The sequence below is a fragment of the Brachyistius frenatus genome, unplaced genomic scaffold, assembly GCF_029030835.1.
Source record: "Brachyistius frenatus isolate BFR_SWC_R1_liver_20210118 unplaced genomic scaffold, ASM2903083v1 Contig_19, whole genome shotgun sequence".
NCBI lineage: Eukaryota > Metazoa > Chordata > Actinopteri > Embiotocidae > Brachyistius > Brachyistius frenatus.
In genome coordinates this window covers 5,410,427-5,423,276 of record NW_027210618.1, presented here as the reverse complement: position 1 = coordinate 5,423,276, position 12,850 = coordinate 5,410,427, and the positions used below count along the sequence as shown (strand labels likewise).

The 12,850-nt window shown below is 39.5% G+C and overlaps 1 protein-coding gene across 2 annotated transcripts in view; it reads right to left on the bottom strand.

The window, feature by feature from the left end:
* Positions 1–12,850, bottom strand: part of LOC138619173 (transcription factor SOX-6-like) — a 118,075-nt gene that overhangs the window by 35,366 nt on the left and 69,859 nt on the right. For both annotated transcript variants that reach the window (XM_069695465.1, XM_069695466.1), the window contains exons 6-7: positions 7,566–7,738; positions 5,189–5,257 (exon numbers count right to left, since the gene is read on the bottom strand). In XM_069695465.1, the coding sequence (XP_069551566.1) occupies positions 5,189–5,257; positions 7,566–7,738 (242 nt within the window). The remainder of the gene's footprint in view (positions 1–5,188; positions 5,258–7,565; positions 7,739–12,850) is intronic.

Genomic DNA, 12,850 nt, shown 5'->3' with positions numbered 1-12,850 from the left:
TTTTAAATAAATAAATAACCACCTGAAAGAAAGTCGCTAAAAAAATAATTAAGATTCAATCCTATAAATGAAGTTCCAGTTGCAAAAGTCTCAAGGATGGTTATGGTCCGAGCTACATGACTGAAAGGTTATCTCTGGAGCCACCACCACAAAACATCAAAGTGAAATAAACTTGGCACCAATATGGTTGACAAAATCTTAAAGATGTTGACAACATTTTGGATATTCTAATTAGTGTTCCCCATCATTGCAAGAATACTTTAAATCAGCTGCAGTTAGGCTTCATTATTCATTATCAGTGATATTCATATTCAGTGGTAAAAGAAGAAGAAAAAAGTTTTGTAAATTGGGTTTCAATCTGAAGTGACTTTTATTTTACATCATCTCTCTTCCATCCACTCTGTCACACTTCACTGTTATCTTATAAGGAAGAAGAAAATGAAGAAGAAGAAGAAAAAGAAAACAGTGAATGTTTCTGTTCCAGTGTTTAGCACCTGTCCGGCATTGACCTGATATGGGTTAAATCTGTAAACGACCGAAATAGTTTTTGTAAGGCATACTCCACTTAGCAATATGATGATATATAATATTCATAACTGCTCAATCAAACGGTTCAGTATAATGTAAGTACTACCAGCATAACTGAAAGTTACCCAACTGTTAAGCTTTGGAAAATTTGCAGCTGGTTTTAGCCACTTTTTCACCCCTTCTAATTGATTATTTTTCTTCCACAGCATTCACATAGACAATATACCTGGGCATTGTTGTTCTCATATAAAACTTTTGTAAGTATAAAAGTTTGATCAAGGCAAACATGCCACCTTTTACTTGAAACAGCAGTGAGATGAAGTAATGTTAAGTAGTGACTGTAGCAGCAACTTGAAAAGCAAATGCTATATTCACTGATGAGTTACGGAGAATTAGATGGAAAGTAGTACTTCATTCAGTTTTCTAAGCTTTTCAGTAGAGCCTGTAGCATGCGCAACTGATATTCCCACCAGCAGAGCCAGCTGACTTCCTGATTGCTCCATGCTCACATAAATGGAATCAAATACAATGATCATGTAGTCTTAAGACTCACTTCACTGCATTTGTAACTCTCAGAAAAGTTTATATTCAGTTTTACCGCTTCTCCTTTTCCAATGATTTTGTGCAGTAGAAATTATTGTTGGGCCACTGTGTACCAAGTCATGAATGCAAAAGTTGTACTTTTGGCCATAATGTAAAAAATTGGCACACAACTCAGTGCTGTATATTTTTTTTTTTATTTCCAGTTTTGTGTCTCACCGCCCCCTAGTGGTTAGAATTAGTGTACTGCACAAGTAAGAGCACAATATATTTGTATCTACACATAATTATCACAGTTTTTTATGTTTTTGTTTTTTTCGACTATCCTACTACAACGATGTGAGCACACTAAAAACACATTTTAATTGCAGGACATAGCATTACTGTATGCTGCTTATGCGGCTAGCTAACACAGGTTAATAGAGTGGAGGGAGGGCCATCGTAAAGTCAAGAGTAAGGCATTTTCTATAGCTGGTGAGTCCAATCGACGTTATGGCTTTCCATGGCTTTCCGAGTCATTGTGTCTGAAGCTGTATGTGCTGACATAGGAGCTGCCTGTCTATCTAATAGCTATTTGCCTGCTCCATTAGTTCTGATGCATGTGTGTGAGTGTGTGGATTATTGTGTTTGTGTGCCTGTTTATCTTTAGACAGGTTTAGGACCCCGACTATTCAGAACATCACCTCATATCAGCATTTTATTGACAAGAGAAATGCTTCCGGCTCCGATTCAGATGACACAAGGACATTAAACTGAGAACGATGAGGCCTATTATGACTCTCAAATTAACAGCCACACATGAAACTTAATTGTCACAAACTGACAGTTCTGTTTTGAAAACTTGTATTAGGAATGTCAGTCAAAACTATATCTTAGCATTAATTAATCACAACATAATGATGTTTCTACAGGGGACATCATACTGACGTTATGGAACTGGACACAACAGGCTGAAACTAAAAAGTAAAAACAATAAGAAAGCAACACAAGAACTCAAAGAGGAGCAGCGAAGGCGAAGGAGGAGACACAAGAGTTATAAATGAAGAACAGAGAGAGGGAGGAGGAGGAGGAGGAGTGCGGCTTTGCAGTCATTAATTAGCCCGTTAGCTAGAGCCCGGGCGGTGTGGTTAGGGCCTGTGCCTTTGTGGGCCCGAAGGAAATGGGCCACATATGAGAACCATTATAGGGACTGACTTAACAAAGACACATGCCTGTCAGCCACCAGGCTGGGCTGGGCTGCTCTGCCTACGGCACACAAAGGGCCCGCCACCACTGTGTGTGTGTGTGTGTGTGAGCATGTGTGAGCCTATATGAGTGTTTTTCTACATGTGTACTTGTATGCATGCATGCTTTCTGAACAAGTGTGTGTGTGTGTGTGTGTGTGTGTGTGTGTGTGTGTGTGTGTGTGTGTGTGTGTGTGTGTGTGTGTGTGTGTGTGTGTGTGTGTGTGTGTGTGTGTGTGTGTGTGTGTGTGTGTGTTTCAGGGAAAACACAAACTGTCCACGTGCATGATAACACATTAATGTCAACTGTCAACTTTTGAAGTTAATATCAGATGCCCATGGTTTACTATCATGTAATATGTGTGCACTCGTGCGCATTAATATATACGCTTTATCTATTGATATCGGTTGTTTAGTGCATTTCTTCACACTGTTGTGTGCGTGCATGCCTGTACGTGTGTGTAACCATATCTATCAGAATGGGGCCTTCGGAAGCGTTTCTTTAACCCGTGGACATCCCCCGCTGGCTCTCCACACCATTTAAAACCACATGACAGGAAACCTGGGTCACTTTGAACTCTGCTCCCCCACCACACTAGCTGACAAACACACTGACACCATCCAGGGACAGAAGCGAAAGAAGGTACCACAAGATGCAGAAATGGAAAAAATGAGCTGAAAGAAGCTCCCGCTGGGTTTTCTTTGTCTCCATTCATAAATCGGATACAGATAAGACAGTTTTTCGCAAGTCAATGCCGTTCTAGAAAAATGCGAATTAATCACTGAGGATTGGTTTAATGATGATGCAATAGACAGCATGCTTGAAAACTGGTCATTGGGAAGTTACAGCTATTCCACTTTTCTAGCAAAAAAACCTTCGGTTGGTTTCTTGTTATTTACATCTGGACAACATTTGGTGCTTCAAATTAAGAAATGAACAACAACTGGCACTTCTAAAGAGTGGCTCTACCACACTGAGGCCTATTCTTTTCAGCTGAAACAGTAGCATTTGGTCAGCTCCTCAGAGTATTGGTCTGAGAGGAGCTCAGGTCTGGATTTGATAAGTGGAAACAGACCGGTGCAGTGCTGCCTGTGTGTTTAAGGCCAACACACATCCGACACAGCGTAAACAGCCCTTACCCCAGTGACTAAACCCTGGAGCTTAGCCATAATAATTCTAAACCCCTGTACAGTAGATATACCATATGCTGCTTCCTAATCCGGGTTTGTTTGCCAAGAAATGCTATTGTTGAAAAAGGATAACTTAAATAAGAAGTTTGCTGTGTGCAAATGTGTCGGGGAAAACAACTCCTTTGTTTTGGTCCTTTTTGTGCATTGATTCATGTGTCGTTGATACAGAGCAGATTGCAGTAATTGTGGCCTTTTAAAATGTAATTTTACATTGAAAGTAAGTGTGAAACAGGATATTTTACAGCAGATGCTTCTGAAGCTGTACATGAGAATATGCTGCTCTCAAGAGCTATTTTCTGCATATCGCTTCATCCTTAAAACCAAACATGACACAGTATCATGCTTCACAGCGAGGAAGAGGATCTGAGTAGAAGCTGTTTTTTATAGTCTCGTTCTCCCCTGGGGCTCAGAGGCCTAATGAAGTCCGATCCGAGCTTTATTAAGATCGAAGGGTGGGGCCTTGTAATAAAAAAAGAAAAAGGAGAGCAAGGGGGAACAAGCCCTCATTAACTACATCACACCTCCGGAGCACAGGGAGATCCAAAGCTCGGGACCCGTGGGGGGTAAACAAGGTATGGGATGAGGCTGAACCGACCACAGCAGCAAGTGGATTCAGATTGTCTCACCAGCTGATTTAATTTAGCAGCAGTCCAACCACTTAAAAAATAAACTAATCAAATACAAACTGGATAAAATCCCACATGGCAATCAGCCAAAGTGAGAAAATTTACCAGCATTTGGTTCACAGCTGGTTGTAATTTCTCAGCGAGTTTGTATGTCTCTGCAGCACACGGATCATGAATCTCAGTGCATCAGGTTGCTCAATGAAACAGATGTAGGAATAAGGGAAGGAAAAAGAAAGCAGGGATACATATAAGAAGTGTGAATAAAACAGCAATTGCATGTATCTATTTCGGTAGACAATATATTTGTTATGTCTGCTTTCTCCTGTCAAGCTCATGTTGGTTTTTCTTTTTCAATTCATTATTATGGAGTCAATATACATAAGGTGATAAATACATAAATGGAAAAGATGTATGGCAATCATGTACAGTTTACACGTCACACATATACTAGTAAATGTGTGGATGTGAAATTAGAACATTTGATCAAAGACAGCCAGAGGAGTACATGCTAGAGTGAAGAGAGGGAATCACATGATCCTAGACAGACATGTGGAGGAAGCCTCGGATACTGGGACATCGATCGCTGAGTGATCAATTCAAGAGTGAACGATCCATTCATAACCAGGGCAATTACTAGGTCTTTTTTGGGGGGGTCTTTGGGTTTGTTGTTACGTATGTATCTGCAGGTCTCTCAATAGCAGGCAAAGTACAAAAGTAAAGGTCAAGACCTCTTGTGTTACTGCCATGTTTCCAATCACACATGACAGTGATAGTGGAAGCGGAAAAAAGTGGATGATTAGATCATGCAGGTGAAGGATAGAATACAATAACTTAATAGCATCCTCACCGCTGTGGACAAACAAGAAGGAGAAGACACTGTGGGAATGGAATGAGGGGAGCAGCCGGAGGAGTCGGCTGAAAATGTGAATAATGGACAAAAGAAGTGTGTGTGTGTGTGTGTGTGTGTGTGTGTGTGTGTGTGTGTGTGTGTGTGTGTGTGTGTGTGTGTGTGTGTGTGTGTGTGTGTGTGTGTGTGTGTGTGTGTGTGTGTGTGTGTGTGTGTGTGTGTGCTGTACTAACCTGGATCTGCTGCTGGAGAATGTTTATCTTGTGTTGCTGTTGCAGGAGCTGCTGCTGTTGTCTGGCAATCTGCACACACACACACACACACACACACACACACACACACACACACACACACACACACACACACACACACACACACACACACACACACACACACACACACACACACACACACACACACACACACACACACACACAGACAGAGAGAAAACACTGATCAAGAGATCAATAATGTGTAATTTTGTACAAGATCTGCCCCACAATAAAAAAAACAACATCAAAACAGTGAAAAATTAACTGTCTTGTACTTAAACCAGTTATTGTTTTTCATGATTTTGATAAATCCTGGTTTGATATTTGGTGAATGGTTACAGCTGCGAGAAACTACTTTTGAATCACGGTGACTCAAATCTGATCAAAAATCATTTCCAATTACTATGCTGATTTTAAAAAATGCATCAATATTTTTGGAATAAATGGGTAAAATAGAAACATTCAGTTTTAACATTAAGCAAGCCAGTGAGAAAGTTTAGAAGAGATCATGACAACACTACACCAAAAAAAGGAAAAAATGTTCAAGACCATTGAATAGAAAAATTGACTGGTGGAGGGACGAGGTAGTCATCAAGATCATGATCAGGATGCATCTGTCCTCTAAAGGCAGCATGAAAAATGTGGCAGCCTAACCTGTGCTGCTGAAAACTGCTGAGCTCCAAAATGTCTCAAACCAGTTCAGAAAATCAGAAAGGAGGTACAGTGGCAGTGAGTTACATGTCCGTTTGACCTCAGATGTGACTGATGGTACATCCAATTCACGTAATTAGTGAGGAAATTTCATGAGCGAGTCTGACACCAAATTTGCAAGATTGACATGTTTACTACATCCAACAACAACACACGGCATGACACTGGAAGCCCCCCCACCCCCACCCCCTCCCAAAGACACGAATAAATATTTTTTTCCTTTGTTGTTTTGATTGTCTAGTAAAAAAAACATTTCAAGTCAAACGTTTAAAGGCCGATTCTCATGTAGTGACAGGCAGCAAGGACTGGCCAGTTGCGTGAGGTTCAAATCCTTAAAGGAGCAGAGCGTCATCTATTTGATCCCGCCCATTCTGAGCCAGAAAAGTAAAGCAGCTGCCTATGTTTTTTTTCTTGAGGAGTCGTTTAGTATATTTATTCCGAAATGTAATTACAGGCTGCTGAATGGGAGGCGGCGCCCCATTTGCACACATGTCATATTTCATTAAAAGCAGATTTCTCAGGGTTTGTCTGTAGGGCATTATCCTATCAAGTCTCAACAGCCAAATGACTGGCTGATATTGGAATCTGTCTTTCTTTTAACTCTCTCCATCGTGCCTGTTCCTTTGTAAAGCCGTGAAAGGTGGAATGTGTTGTGATGGGAGGTGTGGACTTGTCCAAACAGAGCCTGTCGTATGCCGACCAACAGTAACGTGTTGGCAAACAGCGACAACAAAGAGCAGCTCACCTAAACATCTCCATGCTTAGGCTCTCTCTTCATCTGTCACACACATTTCTTTCTTATGTCAGTCTGACACCTGAAGACTACACATCTCCATCAGTAACTTTTTCTTGAAGCCACAGTTACACATACTTTTAGGGAAAATTTGTTTTTTACTTTACAACTTGGGTCTTTTTTACTTTTTTATTTTTGGCCATTACTACTTTTAGTTATGACAACAATTTTACAAATCTCAGCCATAAACACTCAGTTTAACCTATTTACCAATGATTCCCAATTTAGGGGGTCACACAAAAGGTCATGTGACAAATCTAAGGAATCATAGGATAATTGCAATACAGTAAAAAGGTAAATGTTATTTATTCAAATTATTATTATTCATATGAAGTCATATTGTCTTTTTTCCAGCCCAATACTGCGTAGTTTCAACTCTTTATGCCTTTAAAGTTAACCAAATAAAATATTTTAAGAAAATTGTATTGCTTTTTATATCTATTTCTCTCACCTGGTGAGATCATTTTAAAATGTTAAAATTTCCGTTCATTTAACTGAACCTGCTCTTTGTCGGACACATTTTTGTTTTTAGTTATGTCATTGTTTCCCCAAATTCTAGCAATCAAGTTAATGAGTAACATGCTATGATACCTGGAAGGAATAAAAGAAAGTAATAATAAACTATTAAGTCATTTTCATCCCTTCAACTTATAAAAAAAAAACTGACAACTTTAACACCTCTGTCAATCATGATTTGCACATACACCCATACATGCACAAACATGCTAGCATAAACCATCTGTGATTTATATGATACAATATAGCATCGCATACCTATTTCAATTCACCATTTAATAACATCCCCCAGCGAACACACACTCTAACCCTCCATACCTGCTCCTGCTGCTGCCTGGCCAGCTCCATCTGCTGTCTCTGCTTCTCCAGCTGCGAGGCGGCTATCTTTTTTTGCTCATCGTGGGCCGTAAGAAGCTGTTCTCTGAGGCTGATCAGCTGACCGATCATGGTGGAAAGTTGACGCTCCTTCTCCTCCAGTGACTCTGGCGTACCTGTACAGGAAATTAGACAAGGTTACAATCTGAATCTGACAACAGGGCAAGTTAGGCAACACTGTATGTTAAAAAAAAAAAAAAAAAAAAAAAAGTGTTTGGATCCTACTCAGTTGAGGTAGAAAATCACCATAAAACCCCACGTGTTCATTGATTATGATTGCTAAGAGAGAAAACAAAATAATTCACTTGTCAATCCTCTCAAGTACAAAACATGTGAAGGTCCATGAAGATGTTGTCTGTGCTTCTCCATAAAGAGAGCCATGACTAAAAAAAAAGTTTCCCTCCATGGCTTGAGGTGTCTTGCACATTTTTCATTTACAAACAATCTGCAAACCAAAGTGTTCCTTCAGCAAAGGCCTCCACAAAGAACAAACAAGTTGTTTGGCCAACACAAGCCCTTTACAAAACTATCATTCCCATATTTCATCTGGCTTGTAGATACATCTTACTACTTATTATCTTCTGTCTTGTCTCTACATGTCATCACTTAGTGTCTGCTCCCAAGAACAATAAAATTGCTTTCAGTTAACCTTTGAAAATAACTGGCTGTTAACAGGCTTTTGTCAGGTTTATGATTTAGACATTCTTGGGAGGTTTGTGGGCAAACAACAGTGAGATTCCTTTTTCATACCGTACAATCAATAGAGTACACTGAAGTTATCACAAAAGAAGCCTCTTGCCAACGAGCTGAACAGAGAAACTGAAATCTTCTTTAAAATATAAACCACGTATAAATTTTCACCAGCTATATCTCAAATTATTTTATTATCCTGGCATGTTGGGTCAAAGGATCATTTTTGTTTTTATCATCACACTTGGTGTCTGCTTATAAGTGTTTTGGATTTTATAACTTATTTTGTTTTTATCAGCTCAGTATCTTTTTAACTATTCTCCAATTTTAATACCTCTTCCCAATCTTAGCCAAGTTTTGGAATGCCCATTTATTTTTCACCATAAAGTACCTGTAGCTGCAAACTCTGGTTTGCTTTATCTCCTGAGGGCCCTGCTCTCTCCCAGCCCTCACAAACTGGAAAGACTTGTTAATGCAAAAAAATGAAGATTCTAAATCCTTACAGGCTTCCCACTTGTGAACCACTAAACCCTTTTGGGAGCAATGAGATAAAAAAAAAAAAAAAAAAAAGAATACAATTTTAGGTTAATAAACAAACAACAATGTTGCAACAATATGTGGATGCCAACGATGTTGGTTAACAGTGAGAAATCAAAGGTTAGTAGCCACACAATATATCTGCTTTACTGTGGCTGGACACAGCTGATGAGGGTGACAGTGACAGCAAAACAAATAAAACATGCAGAATGACCTCAGAGGTTGTGTTTGTGTTTGTCCTAATCCTTTTTTTAATATTTTTTTTTATATTTTTATATTTTATATTTATATTTTTTATTTTATTGCTTTTCTATTATATTATTCTATTCTATTATTATTTTATTCTATTGTTTCTATTATTGCTCCTGTATGTATGCTGTTGTGGCGAAAAAATTTCCCCTCGGGGATTAATAAAGTATATACCTACCTACCTACCTACCTACCTAAAATTGTTTAAAAACAGTCGTCACCCTAACTTGTGCTGCTGCTTGTGACTGAAAAACAGAACTATTTCCAATTTGTTTTGCCTGTGTTGCATTTTGACCATACAAGTGGCCAACCACAGCCTAAAACGAAACTAAGCTAAACCATAAGTGCACAAGATGAAAAGGTGGTATATACCTAGCAAAATCAAAGCATTGTTAAATGTAAATTACAGAATTAAAATTGATCCACACTCCAAAAGATTTGTGCTGGAATCACCTGCTGTGGACGGTTTCGACTCCAGCTGTATTGGTGATAGTAAAGGCATAGTGCATGTTTGCCAGGGTGAACCTAAACATTCATGGCAACCTTCATGCTAATCCTACCAACGCCACTGGTTTGGGGGAAATTTCAGACAATGTCTGCACATTGAAACACTGTCCTTTGGCCTCAAGATCTATTTGGTGACAATACCACCAACAAAAAGGGAGCTTTTCATCTCCCCAACAGTGGCGTTTTCTCCTGCAGGCCAAGAGAAGCCAGGCTTCTCCGTTTTTTCACACTATAGTTGCCATTTTAATAAAACACTTTAACAGTTTTGTAATTCCTCTGTGCTGTTGCTGCCATCTCTCTTCTGTATTTCTCCTTGAGTATTTTACAATGTGTGAAACACCAACTCACTAAATTAATATGTGGTGAAACATTGTATTGCAGTTTAATTCACAGTCATGTCTGTGCCCCAGGGAAGGCCTAGATTGCATGCCATGGTGAAAACAAAATTAAAAGATTAACTAATCAGATGAGGCTACAGTCATGCCACTGCCAAACTGTGATTAGTCAGGAATATGTCAAGGGAAGTCAGTCACCCTTTGGCATCACACCAGTCAAATCATAGCATGTCGCCAACATCACTGAATAACGGAAGATGAGCATTAGCCGGTTTGTATTGATATCACTGTTCTAACATTAGTAAATGCAGTTATGGTGGAGGAAAATTTTTGCATTTTTGTAAAAAACTGTTTTACTAAGTTACTATTTAAAATAATATCTGATGGTAGGCCAACACCAAAATTAGAGCTGCGCATGGAGAGGAAAAAAGGGATTCAGGCTTTCAATGTGGAAAATAATGTCCGCACGGTCTGATTAGGTGGTAGCGCTAAACTTCAGCGTGTAATTTGCTGGCTGTGTCTTCTTTTTGACAAGGATTCATGCTCACGTAACAATCCATGGACCACAACAGGATTTATTGACTTAGCCAACCTGCCACGGACAATTGAGAGGCACTGTAAATCAAACAGTCACATAGATTGTGCTGTGAAATTAGCTTTTTGGACGTGTCAGGATTGAGGAGGCTCTGGACTTGGCAATATGCATTAACACAAAGAAACACAATGAACAGGTAAAAAATAATTGTGATATTCTGATGAGACTAATTATTGCAGCCTTGTGCTGTGATACCAGGCGATCGTCTGGTTACATTACATTAGCTGTAAAAGAAGCAACATATTTTTGTATGCATTTTTTCTGGAAAAAAAAACTACACAAAAAACAGATTAGATGTCTTGGTTTGCTTCCGAAAAAAGCTACTGCTCCCCAACAACACCTTATAGAAGCAACACACTGTCTGATGATGGAACCTCAGCAGAAAAAGAAGGAAATCCATATCACCTTCAAGCAACACTGCCGGAGATTGGAACTACCATAATTTTTGCTATTGTGTCTGAGTGTATATGTGATGTTTTCTGTTTACTGACTGCATATCACTCATTATTAACAAGTTCTTTATATTCTGTATCAGTGTGTGTCATTAAGACTTATTTTTAAGAGAATGGCTTCAAACACGGAGGCAAGTTCATCTTTTTTCCTTGAGTTTGTGTGTGTGCATGTACTTGTGTGTGTGTGTGTGTAGCACAAAACTCATACATATCCCCACTGAAGTTTATCTTGTTTAGAAGTTATTTTGCTTGTGTGTTCATGTCTGTGTGTCTGTGTGTAAGGTCTTGCCCTGGGGCCATGTAGGGAGATTGCAGGGTGGCCCCAACACTACCTGCATACTAACAGAGTCCCCATTGTAGTCCTGTCAAGCCCCTATTGTACCTCAGAATGGCCCCACACACACACACACACACACACACACACACACACACACACACACACACACACACACACACACACACACACACACACACACACACACACACACACACACACACACACACACACACACACAGAAATTACCCCTCAGCACCCCTGTATCAAAGGCAACATTCTCCTCCTCTTGTCTCTCTTTTTTCAGTTTTCCCCACAAGACCTCCCCATCAGTTACTCAACTTCCAAATACAGATTCCCCCCGGTCTCACCTCCCCTCTCATCTTTTGCTCCCTGTTTCCTTTCTTTGTTTTACATTTGTCACTTTCTTCTTTCCGAAACTTACTCGATATTTGTGAATTTTTTTCTTTTACTTTCTTTTGTTTGTCCTCATAGTTCCCATTCTGTTTCTGTCTTCTGTTCTCATCAGTTCATCCCCCGTTATTTTTCTCACTTGCATTTTACATACTTTTATTCACTCATCATCTTTCTGTTTTCCACCCTTCCTCTTTCATCAGTTCTCCCCATTACCTTTCTCTTATCACCTCCTCTCTCTTCCCTCTGCTGTTATCACCATTGCTCTTCATCCTTCTTTTTCTTTTTCACCCCTCCCCAAGTTTCTTTGGCCAATTCAGTCTTGCAACAATGATGGATACTTTGTAATCCTGTTATGTCTTAAAACACACACAGACGTACACATGCAGACTTCTTCCTATTCATACATTCCTTGCAGCGAAGTAAAGCCTATTGTGTAACTGCAACAACTGCGATTACAGCTTCATGATTCATCTTTGTGGATTACGGGTTGTGCATTCCAAATGTGATTCCATGCGTTCCTTCGACACTTCTGGCACCAATAATCATCTCAGACGCTTCCGTTTTCCGTCCATCAGGATTATTCTCGACACCTGCTGAGAGCACCAGCCAAAACAGAAAGCCACTAACTGTTTTCTCAATCTGTTCGGATGATCGGAGTGATCTGTTTCTGAACCAGAACTCTTACTTCTGCTTGAAGTGTTTGTTGGTTGGTACTGCTTATAGGATGTTCTGATTTATGGGAATCAAATCCTGATTTTCTGTAAAGTTTCAGCTTTCATATTAGTGTCTTACATGACAAGTCAAATAAGAGCATTGCTATCACATAAACACTTTAAGAAAATGCAAATCAATATTTTGCTCCACCTTAAAGGTGTTGCAATAAGCAATATTCTTTATTAAAATAAGTGTCAATAGTCCGTATTGACCAGTCCCTCTGCTGTGCAGTAAGACAGAGACTTTTAGACAGAGACTTTTATCCCTTTTCGACTTTATCCAATCAGTAGAGAAAACAGTCCTCTCTGCAGGTTCATTGGGAAGCAGTAGAATTTAAATGTCTACTGAACACAGGGGGAGTCACCGATTCCAGCAGTAACGGCTTATAAAATAAAAAAAAATATACCAAACAATATAGGACGACTGAAGACAAGAAAGCTGCTACGATAAAAAGAGAC